The sequence below is a fragment of the Vipera berus genome, assembly GCF_964194415.1.
Source record: "Vipera berus genome assembly, chromosome: 7".
Lineage (NCBI taxonomy): Eukaryota > Metazoa > Chordata > Lepidosauria > Squamata > Viperidae > Vipera > Vipera berus.
The window spans coordinates 9,100,102-9,121,280 of NC_138209.1; the positions used below are offsets into that span (position 1 = coordinate 9,100,102).

At 41.0% G+C, this 21,179-nt stretch overlaps 1 protein-coding gene across 3 annotated transcripts in view; it reads left to right on the forward strand.

The window, feature by feature from the left end:
• BMP2K (BMP2 inducible kinase) overlaps window positions 1-21,179 on the forward strand; it is a 71,421-nt gene that overhangs the window by 42,391 nt on the left and 7,851 nt on the right. For 2 of the 3 annotated variants that reach the window (XR_014027125.1, XM_081332872.1), the window contains exons 10-15: window positions 6,393-6,550; window positions 7,245-7,414; window positions 8,186-8,287; window positions 10,105-10,286; window positions 11,713-11,870; window positions 16,689-16,802. Coding sequence is in view for 2 of the 3 variants with exons in the window: in XM_081332872.1 (XP_081188998.1) it covers window positions 6,393-6,550; window positions 7,245-7,414; window positions 8,186-8,287; window positions 10,105-10,286; window positions 11,713-11,870; window positions 16,689-16,802 (884 nt within the window). In the remaining variant the exon portion in view is untranslated. The remainder of the gene's footprint in view (window positions 1-6,392; window positions 6,551-7,244; window positions 7,415-8,185; window positions 8,288-10,104; window positions 10,287-11,712; window positions 11,871-16,688; window positions 16,803-21,179) is intronic. The other variant, XM_081332873.1, reaches the window with a different exon arrangement.

Genomic DNA, 21,179 nt, shown 5'->3' on the forward strand with positions numbered 1-21,179 from the left:
CATCTCATTTTTTTTCCTGCTCCTCAAAACCGCATTTTTTTTTCTGGGCCGTGCAAATATCCTACAAAGGGATTTTCAGACGGCCATAAATTTACATGCCATTTTTTTCCCTGTAGTCAAGGTAGTCAACTTAAACCCTTTCTGCAAGCTCCACCCTCTTCGCAATCATTCCTCCTTTGTGGGTAGTGTTGAATCTTTCCACTTTAGAGCATGTGGTAAACTCACCGCAGTTGTCAAATACATTGGTGCACCACTTTTATCTCCAACATGAAAGTCGGAAACAGCCCGAATGATTAATATCTATCGGCACACCCAATATTAAGATCTCTTAATCTCTTTTAAGACTGCTGGAATTCACCCCTCTCACAGAGAGACATTAATAATATCTTTGAATCCCAGTCCTTTTTTTTGGGGGGGGGGCTGTTTATCCTGGCAGGAGATGGAAGATATCAAACCTACAAATGGTTTGTGTGTGTGTGTGTCTTTGTGTGTGTGTGTGTGTGTGTGTGTGTGTGTGTGTGTGTGTGTGTGTGTGTGAGAGAGAGAGAGAGAGAGAGAGAGAGAGAGAGAGAGAGAGAGAGATATCTCCACTGATTTTAGACCTTTTCCAGATAACGTTACCAAATTCTTCTGTCATTTGATGACCTTTTGGCTGCCAGGCTTCCAACTCAGAGTGAATATGAGTGATTTTGTTTATGAATCTGCTGCTCACTAAAGTAGGAGTCACGATTTCAGCCAGCAGACATTCTGCAGAGAGGCAATAGGGGGAAAAAACAAATTCTACTTCACTGCCCTTAACGTCGCAAAATGGCAGGCTAGTATTTAAGTGCATCCCTGTGTCCAGTCATATTCTCTCCTCATCGATCAGCACCGCATTGCTCCAGGCATTTTGGAGCTCCTCAGAACTAAGGCGCTGTTCTGGATTGGTGCATGAGGAGAGGGCTGCTCAGGACCAATCCAGTCTAGATCTCTGTTCAGCTCTATGGCAGGGGTAGGCAGCCTCGGCTCTTTTATGACTCATGGACTTCAGCTCCCAGAATTCCTGAGTCAGCTCTGACTCAGGAATTCTGGGAGTTGAAGTCCACGAGTCATAAAGCGGCCTAGAGGCTCTTTTATGACTTGTGGACTTCAACTCCCAGAATTCCTGAGCCAGCCATGCTGAGGGGAAAGGGAGAGGTTTCCATGCTTAGCCATGCTGGCTCAGGAATTCTGAGAGTTGAAGTCCATGAGTCATAAAAGAGCCGAGGTTGCCTACCCCTGCAGAGGAGGCTGTGAGATCACATCCCATCTTTACTGAGCTGAAGACCGGGCCTAACGTGTGCCCAACTCTATGGGATGAAGCAATGATGATCTTGGACTTTGCTTATCATGGAGGCTATGAATTCCCAAGCCACTTTGAATCCCAATGAGAAGTAGTTAAAGCTATCTAGAACTAACAGCACATCTGGGAGTGCCTGCCGTGCAGCTGTGAGGACTATGCAGCAACAACACTCCAGTTTGTCTCTCTGGCCCAATTAGGCAGATATGGCTTCACATCCAGTCACATGAAAAAACGAGCTCCTGTCCCAACTCTACAGGTTGAGAGAGAGATGATTTATTTAGTGGTTTTACTGACCGGGCTTATAAGCCTTCCCATCAAACTGGCTCTGAGTAGCATACAGTTCCCTAACGTGGATTAAAAGCAGACTGGATAACGAGGCAAAATAAATATAGCATCCTCAATAGCAATCCAACTGAAAACTAAACACCACAAGCAGGTCAAGGATGGTCCTTGTCTGATGACCACTCGCTCAGCCGCCGTTTAGAATTACGGTGGGCGCTGAACAAATTTACAATTGGTCATCTGAACACTCCCCACAGTCAGGTGACTGTAAGAGCCGTGGTGGCGCAGTGGTTAGAATGCAGCATTGCGGGCTGATTCTGCTGATGGCCGACTGCCAGCAGTTTGGCAGTTCGATTCTGACCGGCTCAAGGTTGACTCAGCCTTCCATCCTTCCGAGGTCGGTAAAATGAGGACCCAGGTTGTTGGGGGTCAAGAGGCTGACTCTGTAAACCGCCTAGAGAGGACTGTAAAGCACCATGAAGTGGTATATAAACTCTAAGCACTATTACTAAAAAGGGGCAAAACTCACTTAACATCTGTCTCACTTAGCAAAGGAAATGTTGGGCTCAGTTGCGGTCGTACGTTGAGGACTGCCTGTACTATTGAGCCGTGGTGGCTTAGTGGTTAGAATGCAGTATTGCAGGCTAACTCTGCATTCCACTGTCAGGAGTTCGATCCTGACCGGCTCAGGGTTGACTCAGCCTTCCATCCTTCCGAGGTTGGTAAAAGGAGGACCCAGATAGTTGGAGGGGCAAGATGCTGACTCTGTAAACTGTTTAGAGAGGGCTGTAAAGCGGTATATAAGTCTTAAGTGCTATTCTTAGGCACTTGACAACCAGCATGATGGTTGGAAGATCCCCTGGTGATAGGATCGGATCATCAGAGGAATCATTAGTGTCTGGCTTCCCCCTAAGCAAAATCAATTGGGGAGCTAGCAGGAAAGGTCGCAAGCCACTCCAATGAGTCACTCGCATCGCAGCCTTCCCCAGCCGGAAGCAGCTACCCCTGGCCCCATCATGCTGAACCTTACCTGCCTGCTGACCTGTTTGCTGGCCTCTTTGCCTGCAGTCCTCGCTTAATGATGGCAGCGGAGACTGCTGCGATTGCCGTCATTATGTGATGAGATTGTGTGACCTCACACTTTACGAATGCACAATGCGTAATGACAGAAATTCCAATCTCAATTATCGTAGTTAATCGACGGATTCAAGAAACTCATCCTGCAGAGGCTTAGTCACAACAGCCCTGCTTGCAAAGCTTGTGGGAACAAGCCAAATGTTTACAGACTTTCTGAAACTCAGGAGAGAAGGGGCCAATTTTAAGTTCTGGGCACGTTATTTTGTTATGGGAGAGAACGTGGCCAGCCAGTGCCCAGCTTTGAACCATTATTTGAAATCCAGTCAAACCAATCTCATTGATGAGAACTCCCATCAGGCTCATCCAGACAGGCCTCAGTGCTGAAGACCGTAGTCAAGGTTTAGATTTATTGCAGACAGAAGTTACTTGAGGTGCCCAGGAATCTGAGATTGAGAAGTCAAATTCCCAACTAGAGCCTTGGTGGAGCAGTGGGCTAATGCCTCCTTAAGTAACACCAGCTGCCTGCAATTAGTGCAGGTTCGAGTCCCACCAGGCTCAAGGTTGACTCAGCCTTCCATCCTTCCCAGGTAGGTAAAATGAGGACCCAGATTCTTGGGGGCAATTAAGCTGACTTTGTAATAATGCCGCTTGGGGTGTGTGTGAAAGCCCTAATAAGCAGGCATATACATAGAATGAAGGCTACTGCTAAGCTTGTAAGCTGCCCTGAGTCTTCGGAGAAGGGCGGGATATAAATGGAATTAAAAATTTTTTTAAAAAAAACTCTCTTCTGCTAGAACAATTCACTTTTGCCCTGTTTTTCTATGCCTTTTGTTGTTGTTTTCTTGCGTATACATAAGAGAAAGTGCTGGACATAAGACAAGGATTGTCCATTTAAAGAGAATAATCCAGAATATTTATAATATTTGCTCTTGAACGGTTTCTATCAATAATCTTTTTGCATTTTTCCCTGCAATGGTTTATTTTAGTAAAAACTCTATATTTTCATACAGCAGGGTACATTTAAAGATGAACTGAGTGGCACAATGTGGATTTCAAGTCATTACTGCATGTTTCTTTCAGAGAAAATATTATGCAGGCGCCCTCTTGTGATAATTGTGAATAATAAACATATACAATGTATATGTATGTAGTATACACACACACACCCTTAAATACACACCTGTATGCATGCACACAGACACACTGCCTCCCAACGCACAATTTTAAAGGTGCAGAAAAAAATATAGAAAGGTTTTATGTGTCACATAATTTAATTAAATTAACCTGAGATGTTTCTAACTTGTGCTTTTGATGGTTTTGTTTTTTTGCACGTAAGGACTATTAGTAGAAGCCAGAACACTTTTTTCTTTTAAAATTATTTCAAACTGTTTAGAGTAAAAAGCTCAAGCTTTTTTTTTAAGAAAACCAAGAGTGCTCTTTGCCCCTTACTATGTTTCTTAACCAGACATGATATATATTAATATGGTGTTGAAAAAGGGTACAGACGTGAAATTACCTATACTTCCACTGCCAGACTACTAGACTCTTATTATGAAATAAGATAAGATAAGATAACCTTTATTGTCATTTTTTTACTGTGGGCACAACGGCACACATCAAAAATGAAATTTACTTGTCTGCTCTCAAAGTGAAACATACATTACACACACCTAAACATACTATATGCAACATATGCATAGACCCACACCCCTACATTTACATAATAAATAAATATTAAATACTGTCCAGCTTGAGAAAAGGGCTGGTGACAAGGATTATTTTGCCCCTTCAACTGTAACATATTGTTGTTGTCATGGCTGAGCATTGAGACACAATAGGCTGGTCATGGGTGAAGAAACACTATTTCCATTCACGCTCTCTTGGCTTCATCATAGCTGGGAAGAAGCAAAGATGGTTTTATTTTTATTTGCTTGAAATGTGTAAGCTGCCTCGAGTCGGCACAGAAACTCCAGGCAATGGGCAACAAAATCTACTTTGAAAACCACCACAAAATGCGCAAACAAAAAAACCCGTGAAGAACAGCATAATAATTAGATAATTACAAGGGATCAGTTAGTCAATTAGCAAAAGTGAGGTCACAAATGCTCAGGATTTGTTGGGGGGAAAAACATAAGGTCTTCCCCAAAGGGGACAGCAAGTTTGTGGCTATGTGGACTTTGGAGAACGCACTTCCAGCAAGTAGGGGTGGCCGCAGAGAAGGCCCTTTCAGAAGTACGGTTGCTTCTGCTACATGTGATCCTGTTGGGGGGATCAGGCGCAGCAGTGATCCCCAGAGGGACAGAAAAAGTTAGAAAAAAGCAATCCCATACATATCCGGGCCCTGAACCAAGCAGGACTTTTATAGGTCGTTCAGTTGCATCCAGTAGCAAGCTAGCGGATTGTGGTAGTAGAGGTATCACACAGATGGATTTTTTTTAAAATTAGTTTTATTCATTTATAACATAAAATGTGAAAATACCAAAACAAATAGTACGGGACAACAGTAGAAAAAGTGGGGGGGGGAAAGGTGTGAAGAAAAGGAGGGGACGAAACAAAAGGCATTGACTTCCGACTCTCTGTGTTGCAGTAAAATCAGACATTAAAATCAAATCTCAACTTTTTACACTATAGTAGTGTGCACTAGCCATTTCTGTATCGGCAAATCAATCTAATCCAGGGGTAGACAAAGTTGGCTCTTTTATGACTCGTGGACTTCAACTCCCAGAATTCCTGAGCCAGCCGCTCTGAGGGGAAAGGGAGAGGTTTCCAAGCTGAGCCATGTTGGCTCAGGAATTCTGGGAGTTGAAGTCCACTAGTCATAAAAGAGCCAAGGTTGCCTACCCCATGTCTAATCGGTAAAACCAAAACCGTGATGATCATTTTTCCCCCCACCTCAAGCACAAAGTCCTGAAATAGTTTCCAAGTAGAAACAAAATTACTTATGTCCTTTTCTTTTATCAGCACAGTCAATTTGGCCATCTCTGCTAATTCCATCAGCTTTTGTAAACCTTCGTCCGTGGTGGGAATTGAGGCCTCCTTCCACTTTTCTGCATACAGCAGTCTTGCTGCCGTCACCATATATAAAATCAGAGTTCCTAATGTTTTTTCCCCCCAGTTCTCTTTCCATTAGGCCCAGAAGGAAAGTTTCTGGTTTAATCTTTTTTGTTCACTTTAAGAATTTTCTGCATTAATATATGAATCCCACTCCAATGGTTCTTTGCCCACATAGATGGAATTAAGCCAACCCTGCCTCGGGACCAATTATAGTTTTTGGGAAGCCCTAGAGTAGTCCAAATCAGATGCAACTGCTGATTTTAGTCCCTCACTATTTCTGGCCTTCTGGAATAGCCTTAAAATCGGGCTCTGCTAGATGATCTGTGAGCCCAATAGGGGCTGCCTATGCAGGGAGTGGCTGATGGGTTAGAGAGAAAAGATCCCCACCCCCATGTTGCCTTGTTTTTTTTTAGTCTTCATTTAATCTTCCTTTATTTGTAATTGTTTTGTATTATCTTTTTTTATGCTGTTAAGCCTCCCAAAGTTGCTATAACTGTGAGATGGGTTGGCCTATAAAATTTATAAATAAATAAAAATTTGGGCAGCTGTCAATAATCTTTGTGAAATTCCCAGACACCTTTACCACCCATATTATCCTGTACATTGGTTTTTTAAAAAAAGGATTATAATAAAAGTCCTTCTTGATTTCTTTCCTTAGAATAACAGATGCCATTGGACCAACAGAAACCTCAATAGCACCGCGTCAGAGACCAAAGGCCAATACAAGCACTGCCACTTCTAGTGTACTTACAATTCAGAGCACAGCCACGCCAATAAAAGTGCCGGTTCCTGGTGATTTGAACAATGAACACAAAGGTAATTCCTCAGACTAATGCAGTGAGCTGCAAGGAGCTTCTTTTGGTAACAAGTAGAAATCATGGTTTATTTTTATCTTTATTTCCAGAATTAGAAGGCACCAGAAGTTGTAATTGTGCAAGAATCGAGCAATTGTGGATTTTCCTTAGACTCAAATGGCTTTTAGCGCAGTATGAGGAGAATTGCTTCCACATAAGTTGTGAAAACATGTTATTGTTTGAAAGAGCAAGGCTTCTCGTTAAAAATGTCTTTGTGGCAAAAAAGTTCACTCGTCACAAAATATTATTAATAATAAATAATAAAACAAACTTATTTTATTAAAAATATTTTACTATAAAATTATTAATAAAAATGTTATATTTCAAATAATACTGCAGATTTCTTAATGAGCAATGGCAGGATTACATTGACAGGAAATATTCCATATTCTGTATTAGGATATAAAATTTACTGGGGTAGGATAGTTCAAAATTGTACCTGTACCCCAAAATATAAATGATTCATTAGTGTCTGTCAGGACTTAGCCAAAGGGGAAATAAACCAAAGCATGCAAAATATTCTGTTGGAAAGTATAGCAGGAAAGGTGTGTTATTCCTGTGCTAAGATTATTGTGGAGTCTGGGAGTGGGTAGTTGGGGTTGCCAGGAAAACACACACTAAATAAATTCATTAATGTGCATTTTAAAATGTTCTAGGAGCCTCAAAGGTTGGAAATAGTCACGAGAGTGTATTATCGCCAGGCACCCCACAACAGAACAGAGTATTGCAGCAACTACAGCAAGGTGACTGGAGGCTACAGCAGTTGCATCATTTACATCAGCAGCAGCAGCAACAACAATTGCTCCATGATTCATACGTGCAGCAGGTACCTTTGTGGCTTAGCTGGGATGTAATCCTGCTTTAATTTGGCCTCTTCTACTTTCTTTAAAAAGGGACGCGGTGGCTCAGTGGGTTAGGATGCTGAGCTTGTCGATCAGATGGTCGGCAGTTTGGCGGGTTGAATCCCGAGTGCCGCCTGTTACTCGTCCCAGCTTTTGCCAACCTAGCAGTTCGAAAGCACGTAAAAATGCAAGTAGAAAAATAGGGACCACTCCGGTGGGAAGGTAACAGCGTTCCGTGCGCCTTTGGCGTCTAGTCATGCCGGCCACATGACCACGGAGACGTCCTTGGACAAGCGCTGGCTCTTCGGCTTTGAAACGGAGATGAGCACCGGCCCCTAGAGTCGGAAACGACTAGCACGCATGTGCGGGGGAACCTTTACCTTTACCTTTTTACCTTTACTTTCTTTAAAACTTAAATCTTGTAACCCGTCTTTTTCACCGTTTTGCAGAATGTTTTTTTTTGATTCGCAATGCTGAATTTGGGACGAGTCTGTTTGCTCTTATTTCTAGCATTTTTATATGGGGTGCGGAGTGGAGAGAATGTGAAACTCAGAGTAGGAACACCCCTAGCCCCAAAACTAGCTTACCTTGAGACTGTTTTGTTCAGAATAAAGATTAAGCAATTACTAGAAAAAAAAACTCTGTGGCTTCCCCTGAATTTTTTTTTCTCCGAGTTGCCAGATACAATTTTGTTTGTGGGCAATTTCACTTGATTGAGCAGCATTGGTGATTTATGCAAATGTTTTCTTTTTCAGCTACAGTATCAGCAAGCAATGCAGCAGCATGTCGCTCAACAGCAGCTTTTGCTACGCTCTGTGTACCAGCAGCAACCATCCCCTTCTCCATATCCTGCTATGGTAAATCAGTTTGGGAAACTCTTCTAGCTAAGAAAGGGAAGCTTGGACTGTAAAGTAGCTTGATGCTGGTTAACTTCATCTAATTGAGTAGGCTTTACTTAACAGACATTTTGTAAAGCCATTTGTTGTTCACTATAGCCCACAGATGAGCCGAGAGTGAATTTGACAGTATTATGTAAAGGAATGAAACTCAGAATATATACATCTGGTGGCTGTTACTGGAGCCTCATCTTAAAGAGATTGGTTAACTAATATAACCTCTTCTAGCACCTTATTTTTCTGTGCTGCCATTTTTTTTTTACCTTCGCTTAGGAAACAGTGAGTAAGTGTGAAGAAAATGATACATCTTCAGTTTTTAATTCCTTCCATAGAGAAGAGCAACAAAGGTGATCAGGGAACTGGAGGCTAAGACATATAAGGAACGGTGGCTGGAATTGGGCATGTCTAGTCTAATGAAGAGAAGGATGAGGGGTGACATGACAGGAGGTTTCCCGTATCTCAGGGGCTGCCACAATGAAGAGGGAGTCAAGCTATTCTCCAAAGCCCCTGAAGGCAGGACAAGAAGCAACAGATGGAAACTAATTAAAGGGAGAAGCAGTCTAGAATTAAGGAGAAATTTCCTGACAGTTAGAACAATTAACCAGTGGAACAACCTGTCTCCAGAAGTTCTGAATGCTCCAACACTGGAAGTTTTTAAGAAGAGACTGGACAGCCATTTGTCTGAAATGGTATAGGGTTTTCTGCCTGAGCAGGGGGTTAGACTAGATGACCTCCAAGGTCCCTTCCAACTTTATTATTATGGTAAAACTTTTATTCATAAAACATGAAACTCAGTCAACTGAACACTCAAATTGACTGGCACTAACGGTTGACACGGGTTGCTGTCAGCATCCTAGGTATCAGCCAGGTATCTCCTTAAAATGTAAGATGTTCCGAGTAGCGCAGTTTTTTTGTAGCTTTGCTGGAGTTATTGCAGTTGTTGTTATTATTTCCAATAAAAAAATTTTTTTTAATTCCATTTATATCCCGCCCTTCTCCGAAGACTCAGGGCGGCTTACAAGCTTAGCAGTAGCCTTCATTCTATGTATATGCCTGCTTATTAGGGCTTTCACACACACACCCAAGCGGCATTATTACAAAGTCAGCTTATTGCCCCCAACAATCTGGGTCCTCATTTTACCTACCTCGGAAGGATGGAAGGCTGAGTCAACCTTATAGAAGAATTATAGAAGAAAACATTTTCTTCCTGAAAAACAAATTGTCTGTAAGAGGTTTTTGGTCAAAATAAATATAATTAATCCTCGTCTTAAAATCATAATTGAACCCGGAAATATGGTCGCAAGTCATTGCAGTTGTAACTCATGTGACTGGACCTGTCTTTTTGACACTTTTTGCCATGGTCATTACGTGAATCCAATGGGCATTTTTTTTTGCTGGAAACCAGAAGTAAATATTGGGGGAAAAAACCCATCCAAAAATATTTGTTCAATATTGTAAGCTTTTGGTGAAGATTCCCCCCCCCCAGGTTATCCTGCTACATCATTTTATGTTCATCATGTGGAGCTAGATGAATAAATGGCATAATTTAATGGTGCTAATTATGTAACTACTAATTAACTGGTTTCTTTGCCTTCCATTTAACTGCTTGTTTGTTTTATTTGCTTAATGCCAGCATAAATTCCAGAGGCTTGTGTTTTTGTTTTAATTTAGTGGAAGATGTTTATTTTCTGTCCAAGGTATGATTGGGATTATTTGTTTTAAGACTTACGTGAGGTAGAGTTTTTGCCCTTCTGACTTTCTTCTCCTTCTCCTTTGAGGTGCAGCAGTACCAACAGGCTCTTCTACAGCAACAGGTCCTTGGGAATCAGTTGCCACCACCGAAACGCTCTCCTGAATTTCTTACCTCTCCTCAGGAGTTTTCACCAGCCTTAATCTCTCATTCTAAATCCTTTCCAGCTCATGTTGGTGCAGCTCTGGATGCTCCTTATTCCACAAACAGGCAAGCTTCCTCAGCTCACGTTATTAGTAACTGTACTCAAGGAAACACCTCACCCCAATGGGATTGGCCCACCCCACTCAAGCCAGCAGAAGGGGCAAACTCTGGACCCCCTTAGCTGAGGAATTGTGGTTGGCAAGGTCTAGGACAGGGGTAGGCAACCTTGGCTCTTGTCTGACTCGTGGACTTCAACTCCCAGAATTCCTGAGCCAGCCATGCTGAGGGGAAAGGGAGAGGTTTCCAAGCTGAGCCATGCTGGCTCAGGAATTCTGGGAGTTGAAGTCCACGAGTCATAAAAGTGCCAAGGTTGTCTACCCCTGGGCTAGGAAAAGAGCTTTGCTTCCATGGCTTCCACCCTTTGGAATATCTTGCCCCTCGAGGTGAGATCCACCCCTCTCTTCTTGGCCTTCTGAAAGAGCTTGATAACCTGTCTTTGCCAACTGGCTTGGAGCCCCAATGGGGGCATCCTATTTTGGAGGTGGTTAAAAGATTAGTAGAAGATTCTCTGGAAAGAGTACAGAGAAGAGCAACAAAGATGATTAGAGGTCTGGAGGCTAAAACATATAAAACATATAAGGAACGGCTGCTGGAATTGGGTATGTCTGGTTTAATGAAGAGAAGGACAAGGGGTGACATGATAGCAGTCTTCCAACATCTCAGGGGCTGCCCCAAAGAAGAGGGAGTCAAGCTATTCTCCAGAGTGCCCGAAGGCAGGACAAGAAGCGATGGATTGGAAACTGATCACGGAGAGAACCAATCTAAAACTAAGGTGAAACTTCCTGACAGTTAGAACAATTAACCAGTGGAACTACCTGCCTCCAGAAGTTGTGAATGCTCCAACACTGGAAGTTTTTAAGAAGAGACTGGACAGCCATTTGTCTGAAATGGTATAGGGTTTCCTGCCTGAGCAGGGGGTTGGACTAGATGACCTCCAAGGTCCCTTCCAACTTTACTATTATGATTATGATCCCACCACTTCCACCCCATCTATGTGTTGGTTCTTTTTATCTGCCTGAGTAATAATTTTAATGTTTTTAACTTTTAATGCCCAATGTTTCCATGTTTTAATCTTTTAATTGTCACATTCTCTCATGTATAGCATTGTAGGCCACCCCCAGAGTTCCTTGATAGTGAGATGGAAGGTGTACACATTTAGTAAATAAACGAACTCTGTAGGCGTGTTTATACGGTTGCATTTCCTCCTATGTTATTTATAGGATATCAGTCCATTCTAATGGCGTATCTTGACTTTGTCCTAGAACAAAACGTTTTGTAATACTTCTCAAAGGGCCATGTTCTACATTGTGCTTAACGTTCTACCTTGTGCTTAATGTTCTGCGTGTTCTACATTGTGCTTAATGACATTGAATGTGAATTAAGATAATATTAAAGAGTACCCTGAGTCATTTTTCTCATTCAATTCCTACAGATCATCTTCCTCTGACACAGAGTCTGTTTCCAGCTACCCAAAACAAAACGTCAGCAATCCCCCGGATATGTCTGGGTGGAACCCTTTTGGAGAAGACAATTTCTCCAACCTGACAGAGGAGGAGCTGCTGGACAGGGAGTTTGACCTTCTGAGATCAAGTAAGGGACGCTTGAAGGCTTATTTTGCTTCACAATAAACAAAAGCTCTTTAGGTACAAATTTGACAGTGCTGGAGACTGTTTTGTTCAAGGGCCACACAGTCTGTTGTAGAGAGAACTCTTTTTGAGCATTTGAGGGCAATCTAGACCTGCTGTGTGACTTGTCCTTCTGTCACAAAAATGTGTGCAATAGAAACAATTTAACTTTTTGTAAAACCACTGAAAATGTCAGGGTCTTATGTTGAATAATTACTTGAATGTTAAATGCAAATGCAAAAAAAAGAAAAAAAGAAAAAAGCTTGTGTAACCCTGCAGAATACCACTGTGCATTGCTTCACTTGGCAGTTCTGTTCTTTTGCACACCGGAAGAGGGTGTGGGTCTGTGGGTCTGAAATGCCTTTTGAAAGTGCCTGAAAGAGGGGGGAAAAATGACCCAGTACATTATGTTAATGTTTGTAATGTATTTTGAGTAGCTTAATGTTAAAGGCTGCTTTATTGTTCTAAATAACCATATTTGAATAAAATATCTTCAAGTCAAAAAGCCAGTGTGTTTACTTGAAGTTGCTTTCCCTTCCTATTACGTATGTTGTTCCATTTTTATGGAGGTGAGTTGTGGAGAAAATGCAGGGTGCTGTGGAGAATAAATCGATTCTAAGCTTGTGACGCGGTGGCTCAGTGGGTTAGGACGCTGAGCTTGTCGATCAGAAGGCCGGCAGTTTGGCGGGTTGAGTCCCGAGTGCCGCGTAGCAGAGTGAGCGCCTGTTACTCGTCCCAGCTTCTGCCAACCTAGCAGTTCAAAAGCACGTAAAAATGCAAGTAGAAAAATAGGGACCACTACGGTGGGAAGATAACAGCGCTCCGTGTGCCTTTGGCATCTAGTCATGCCGGCCACATGACCACGGAGACGTCCTCGGACAAGTGCTGGCTCTTCGGCTTTGAAACGGAGATGAGTACCGGCCCCTAGAGTCGGAAACGACTAGCACGCATGTGCGGGGGAACCTTTACCTTTACTTTAAGCTTGGTAAAAGGCAAATCGCAACCTAACCAGGTGTAGGAGACGAAATTTATAATGCAGCTTGCCGTTTTAGTTGAAAGCGTCACTGCTGTGAGAGGCTCGTGGTCCAATTTAGATACCATTCCAGAATTTAATACAGTTTTCAACTAATGTTCTCTTTTATGCCTTTCACATGTGAACTAAGAAGCTTAATATTTGTTATGTAGATAATGTCATTGGTTGTCTTTGAAACAACCATCCTGTGAGCTGTAGTTTTGATAGGCATATTATTAACATGATGGGCTGACTCCTGAAAGATTACAGTTAAACTGAATCCTGAAATATTAATGTTTAATTTGTATTGCCAACTGTCTTTTATTCTCCGTTGAACACTTTGTTAAAATATAAAATTTACTGTACTGCTGTATATTTAACACATGTAACTAAATTCAGGAAGGCTACACAGAAACTGTTAAAGAACCTTTGATAGATGCCAGTATTAAATGAGCGTTGAGTTTTACTTGGTTGACCAATCAATTATTTGATTAAAAAATGAATCGGTTATAATAGCTAGTCATCCCAAAGGTGCTTTTTCACGAGGCAATTTGGACTTTCTTATTGCCTCATGAAAACGCACCTTTGGAATAACAGTGACCTCCTGGATGACTGAGAATCTCCATAGACAATATTATTCAACTTCCACAAAGTTATATTATAAAATCCCAAGGAGTAAAATTTTATTCCTTAAACAACTTGATAAATTGGATAACTTCATATGATAGAATGCGCACACGAGGATCAACCATAATGGGATTTTAAATTTTTTTCTGTTTTATGGTTAATTTTTTTTTGTTCAACTGTTTTCTTTCAGATTTATTGGGAAATTTTTAATGTTTTGCAAAAGTACAAGATGGTCAAACAGAAAGCTTTAAACATTTAGTAATTTATTTAAAAACCTATGTATTAAATTGACGGCAGTAGTTTTTTAATTCATAGTTTTGAACTGTTTTGCAGTTTATTTGGAATGTATTTACTCTGTAAATTTTCAAAATGCTTCAGTTTGAAGGAGCCATGATAAAACATTTGCTTTTCCTCTTTGAATAAATGTTTCAACTTCTTCTCAAATGCTTTTTGTTATGTACTGGAATGTCCATTTCATATCATTGGAAACTTAATAACATTTTGATAGCTTTTTTGGAGCTGTTTACCTAAAGAGCATGCAATAAAAATTCAGTATTCCTAATAAAGTATTTAATCACCCTGGAAGAAATCTATGATAAATGTGTAAATAAATATGTAAGAGTTAAAAGGATTTCACAAAAATTTTTGCTTCTCAAACCACAATTATATCTAGAATTACCTTTTGAGCCCTACCTATTTATATTAACTGAAGATTATTCCCCAAACTGTATTTCATCCATTGGAAATTGTGTTGTTAGTAACTGAATTGCAATCCTGATCTGAAGAATTGGATTTAAAATGGACCCAATAGATTTATAGCATTCTTGTTGCACTTTGTACAGTTCCAGCAATCTCCAAAGTAAATAACTGATAATGAATATAATATCTGGGTCAATGATGTGGGAAAAACCCAGTTTTTTTTCTTCCAAAGTTCTTGTTTTCCCCTCTAGACTTAATTATCTAAAATAACTGAAGAAAATGAATTTATTCTATTTTGATAAACATTACTGCTTGAAAATTTTGGCTTGTGACCAGTATAAAGATCTGAGGCTTCCTGTAGTTATAGACTTGAAATATATAATCGTAACATTTTTTCTTTATTCACTTTGTCGGTGTCTTCCAAACTTACTTTTTGTACCCTTTTAAGTACATCTACTAAGATAAAATTCCAGTATTTTTCCTGTGACAGTGTAATGCTAAGGTTTCTAAATTTACTTCTCTGTAATTAGTAGTAGATTCAATTAAAAATGCAGAATAAACAATCTGGTAGGACGTATTGGTTATCCATTCCTGCATTATCCTGAATGAACAAAAGATAACACGATAGTTATGATTTAGTTATTATACTGTTAGGTTTTAAAAATCTATATGTAGCAGAGAAACATTTCTGTACTGATTAGAAACTCTTGGAATATGCCAATTCTTTTTCAGTTTCTTTTCTTGTAGAAAAGGAGGAATAATGCCAAAGGACACTTAAGTATAATTCATTTTTCCAAGACTTGGCTTAGGTAAAAGATGAAATAAAGTCTTGCATGAAGAATACTCATTTGCTGTGATTGAAGTTTGAAAGTTAAACGTTTTATGTTATTCTTTGTAATGTGTATTTTAATTACAGTTGTCTTTTGCTTTCTATATTATCCCTACATGGTGTTGATTCTGTGAATCTTTTATTTTTTTAATTTGTTTGATTCTTGTACAGGCTAGCTGGCCTTGATCACTGGGGACATTTAACCAAAGAAAAAAACTATATTGTTTTAAGTTGCTTCAAAAACTGTCTTCTTGAATGACTTTTACATGGAAAGTTTTAAATTGATTCTAAAAATTCTACTTTTATTCTTCAGTGAGATTGCACTCATAAAACGATCCTGACAAAAGTTCTTTCAGAAGGAAAAGGGTCTTTTTGATTTATAGAAGAGAGAATCCGAATCCAGCTAATGGCTCAGATCTACATAGGAAAGAAATTCTCACATTTAGACTAGTCTGAAAAATGATTTGAGAAATGGCCAGGCTGAGACAATAGGCTGAGGCAGTTTGCACATGCTGGAATGAAGCCTTAAAAATAGCTTTTGGGAAGCAAAGTGGAAATAAAGTGTTCTTGGTAGCTTTACGCAAAAGAGTTTCTTAAGTGGAGCAGAACTGTATTGCACTGTTAAAAGTGTCTTATTTCAAAAGTTACGTAGATTTCTGGAAAAAGAGTTGAAGAGCAGATGCAATGCAGCTTTCATATATGATCAATTGCATAGTCTTTCTATTGCTAAACAGCTGCTGTAAGCATGCAGTTTGCACCTGTTTTATATTTAATTTTGACAGATGTTCCTTATGCATTGCTAGAACAGTTCTGCAGTAGAATGAGGAAAGGGTTAAGCCATTAAGAAACATGAAACACTACAGAACTCTGAATTAGTATGAAATAACAATAGTGTCTTTTCATGCAGAACCTAGTCTTTAAAGTACCCCTTTAAAGTACTGCTCCTTGGTGGAGCAGTGGGCTAATGCCTCCTTAAGTAACACCAGCTGCCTGCAATTAGTGCAGGTTCGCATCCCACCAGGCTCAAGGTTGACTCAGCCTTCCATCCTTCCGAGGTAGGTAAAATGAGGACCCAGATTGTTGGGGGCAATAAGCTGACTTTGTAATAATGCCGCTTGGGGGTGTGTGTGAAAGCCCTAATAAGCAGGCATATACATAGAATGAAGGCTATTGCTAAGCACATTGGTTTGTGCTTACAGTGTAAGCCGCCCTGAGTCTTCGGAGAAGGGCGGGATATAAATGGGATTTTAAAAAAAATTAATAAGCAATCCTGGAAAAACTCAGAAATTAATCGTTATTTTGATTTCTTGAATTTCTTTAGCCTAATGCATGTTCTCCTGTGGCTGCTGCACACTTGTGAGGTCTCCTTGGCTTTGGATATTTATTAAATTTTGCACAGTTTTTGGAAAGGAATAATTAAATTTGTCCTAAATGTTTGGGTTAAAATCTGTTTGGTACGCTTCTGCAATTTATCTCAGAAGGATTGCAGGAAGAACTTTTGGCTGTTCTCTCCATGAATGAGAAGAACTCGTATTAAATACATCTTTGATTGGGTGAAAAGTTGCCATTTTTGTTTTACTTTTGTTTTTGTTTTTCTTTCGTTTTTATTGTTGCAGACAGGCTGGTGGAGAGGAGAACTTCCTCAGATAAACCAGTGGAGTCACATTCTGCTCCACTCAGCCATCCTTCAGAAGATCCCTTTGGTTCTGTTCCTTTCATTTCTCATGCAGGCAAGTCACATAGTATATATACACCATGACTTATTTTCATGTAAATATAATATTGACAGAAAGGCAATTGGACTGGTTCAATGGTATAACTTCTTCCCTGTGATCAATTATTAGAGCAGTGGTCCCCCAACCTTTGGGGCACCGGGGACCGGTTCCATGGAGAGAGGTTTTTCCGCGGACCGGAGGGGGCGTGGTTTAGTTTCACATGCTGCCTGCATCCCACGGATGGGGCTTTGTTTGTGCGGACCGGTTGTTGGTATGCCGCGGCCCAGTGCTGGTCCACAGACCAGGGGCTGGGGTCCCCTGCTGTATAGCATGGTAAGATGAAGAGGTGACTGTATTGGTGGGTTGCCATTTAGTAGCTTTGTTTAAGTTAATTAGCTATTTACTTATAGAATCATAGGGCTGAAAGGGACCTTGGAGGTCTTCTAATCCAAAGGTTCCCCAACCTTTGGGGCACCAGGGACCGGTTCTGTGGTTTTTCCGTGGACCGGAGGGTTTGTGGTTTTGTGTACTGCCTGCATCTCACGGATGGGGCTTTGCTTGTTTGTGCGGACCAGTTTCCAGCATACCACAGGCCCGGTGCCTGTCCCAATTGTGATTGCTAAACAAAGGACTACCTGTATTTTTTCTTGAATATTTTTTACTCTTTATATAAAAAGAAGAAGAAAAGAATATTAAAGAGAAAAAGTAAGAAAATAAATAAATCTAAAAATCACAATAGAAGGCTAAATTTATTAAAGGCAAATATAATTCTTAAAATTGGAGGCGGTCCTCGACTTAACGACTGCATCTGAGCCCAACATTTCTGTTGCTAGGTGAGACAGTCAAGTGGGCTTTGCCCCGTTTTGCAACTTTGCTTGGCACAGTGGTTAAGCGAATCAGTGCAGTTGTTAACGTTAGTGGCACAGTTGCTCAGCGAACCTGACTTTCCCCCGGTGACTTTGTTTGTCAGAAGGTCACAAAAGGGGATCACGTCGTAAATGCGAGTCATTTGCCAAGCGTCTGAATTTTGATCACTTGACCACAATTATGTGGCCCTTGGTGTCAACGTGAAAAAAATGGATCATGTCACTTATTTCAGTGTCGTTGTGACTTTGAACAGTCACTAAAGGAACTGTTGTAAGTCGAGGACTACCTATAGATAGTCCTTGCTGATCTATAGTTTGAGGAAATAGCTGGCTCTAAGAAGAAACTGGATTTCTGGAGGGTTCATACAAACAAATCCATTTCCGTGTGCATTACTACATAGGAAGCTTAGCCGATACGTAACACATTCCTATGGATGCCTTCCAAACATCTTTTTCTTATCTTGTGGATGGGGAAATACTGCCCTCTTCTGTAAGATGGGAGTTTGAAGGAAGTGCAGAACCCATTTTCCTTGAAAAACAATTTTAGAAGCCGGGGATTTGCATAGGCCAGGGGTAGGCAACCTTGGCTCTTTTATGACTCGTGGACTTCAACTCCCAGAATTCCTGAGCCAGCCATGCTGAGGGGAAAGGGAGAGGTTTCCAAGCTGAGCCATGCTGGCTGAGGAATTCTGGGAGTTGAAGTCCACGAGTCATAAAAGAGCCAAGGTTGCCTACCCCTGGCCTAGGCTGACTAGGACAAGTTCAACAAAGGAGATCTTTCTTCGTTCATGAACACAACGGGTGTTTCTATCGATGGTAGAATGAGGTTTTATATTATATGGAAATCTGCACAACCTCATAAACAATATCATGAACACTTCTTCCGGATATTGACTTAATTATACTTTCTATAGACCTACCTTGAAAATATGTGGCTTATTAACTAGGACTAAAGTTTTATATCTCTTCACAGTAAGCTTACAAATTGTCTAAATTATTTTCAATAGAAAGAAGTCCATTAATCAAGAAAATGTGACACAGGCCAGAATTTACTTCCTCTGGCTTAGGGGTAGGCAACCTTGGCTCTTTTATGACTCGTGGACTTCAGCTCCCAGAATTCCTGAGCCTGGCATGGCTCAGCATGGAAACCTCTCCATTTCTCCTCAGCATGGCTGGCTCAGGAATTCTGGGAGTTGAAGTCCACAAGTCATAAAAGAGCCAAGATTGCCTACCCCTGCTCTGGCTAACTATCTCTCTCTCTTCCCCCCCCCACCCCCCCAATTCCTGAACATTACTACCAAGAACTGAATAAATTGGGGGGGGGGAATCTTGCTGTTTTCTTTTTAAATAGTTAATGATTGGGAATGTGCCTAAAAAAAGCCTCTCTTCCTGGTTGGAAATTGGGACTTCAAGCCTCTGAACTCTGTTTCATAATGCTTGGCTAGCAATATCTACCCTTATGAGCCATTTTATAATTGAGTAGTTAAACACAATCAAAAGCCTAATGGAGGACATACGTAGTTTAAGCCATGGTTGTCCAACCTTTTAGCTTGCCAGGACATGCATTGAGTGAGGAGGAATTAACAAAGTTCCTTTTTTAAAATAGTTTTTATGTTCTTGTGGGGCCGCATTACTAATTGGTCTGCGGTCCACAGGCTGGACACAATGGTTTAAGCCAGGAGTAGGCCACCTTGGCTCTTTCATGACTCGTGGACTTCAACTCCCAGAATTCCTGAGCCAGCATGGCTCACCTTAGAAACTCTCCCTTTCCCCTCAGCATGACTGGCTCAGGAATTCTGGGAGTTGAAGTCCACGAGTCATAAAAGAGCCAAGGTGGCCTACCCCTGTCCTAATTGAACCATCTTAATTAATGCCAGCGACCAAGGGAGGCAAATCGTGGGCAAGGGAGAGAATTCAGGGCGCCCTGCTTCCCCCCAAAAAATATATGTCCTTATAGCAATCGAAATATCCCATCCTACAAGTTTGTCTTTCTCTTTTACAAACATGGAGATACTCTTCCATGAAGCATCCAGATAGGATTGATTCCACTCAGCTAATTATGCAGAGAAGCCAGCCTTCTCTGTTGGGCACAATTCATACTCGAGAACAATTAATCAGTGGAACGGCTGACCATCTAGAGTGGTGGATGCTCCATCGCTGTAGGTTTTCAAAATTAGGCTGGACAACCATTTGGCCAGGATGGTATAAGGCTCCTGCCTTGAGCAATGGGTTGGGCTAGACTAGAAGACCTCTGAGCTCCCTCCCAGCCCTATTATTCCATGTTCTACAAGCAGTTCCACTCTGCCCTTTACAAATGGGAGGACACCCTTGTATGGCTTCAAAGACGCGTTGCCTTTGAAGATCTACCCAGCAGTCAGCCTTGATGGCGGGTGTTTCTCAACCTTGGCAACTTTAAGAGAGCCGGACTCCCACTCCCAGAATTCCACAGCCAGTCTGCTGGGGGCTGTGGAATTCTGAAACTTAGGAGTCCGTCCCTCTTAACGTCGCCAAAGTCAAGAAACACTGCTTCCTGGTCATCTGTCGGTTAGTTTTATGTTGTCCTTTTCTGCTGCTGTGCTCACTCAAGCCATGCAGGCAATGAGCTGGAGGCTTCTCTGCAGGGCTAGGATAATCAGGAAATAAATTAGAGATTGTTGTTTATTATTCTGTAGAGTTCATCCTGAGAGGGATTTTTCCTTTAAAGTCAGGTTTGAAATGCTTGAAATAAATACCAGGGCCTAATACAGGTAATCCTTGACTTAACAACAATTCATTTAGTGACCATTTGAAGTTACAACATCACTGAAGAAAGTAATTTAGATGTTTTTCACACTTACAACCGTTGCAGTATCCCCACGGTCACATGATGCAAATTCAAATGCTTGGCAAGTGGTTCATATTTATGACGGTTGCAGCATGCCGGGGTCACACGATCCCCTTTTGTGACCTCACAAGCAAAGTCAATGGAGAAGCCAGATTGACTTGACACCCGTGTTCCTAACTTAACACCCACAATGATTCACTTAACAAGTGCAGAAAAGAGGTTGTAAAATAGGGCAAAATTTATTGTGTCACGTAGCAACACAAATTTTGGATTCAATTGTGGTCATAAGTTGAGGACTACCCTTATATAGAGTTGCCAATTGAAGTCCATTCCCTGTTTAAAAAAAAGATACAATTTTCTCAAAAAATTTTCTTCTTGGGATTTAGAACTCAGAATTGAAAAAATTCCATAGGGTAACTATTGCAACAAGTATAAAGGAAGTGGATGTGTAGAATGAAGGAAATGCAATTTGGCTGCCCCTTAAGTTAAAAACAGTAAGCAAACCACTAAATCTCCAACATTGTTCAACATCTGCCTTTCTGTCTGTTGTTGAAGAAAACTGCAGATTTAGTTGACATCTTTGCAATCCTTGAACTAACATGTGGCAGATTGCTGTGGAATGATGACAGCAGTATGTTCCCAATTCAGGAGGAGCTTTAAAATGGTTATGCCCAGTTTTTGAAATGACGAACTAGCAGAAGG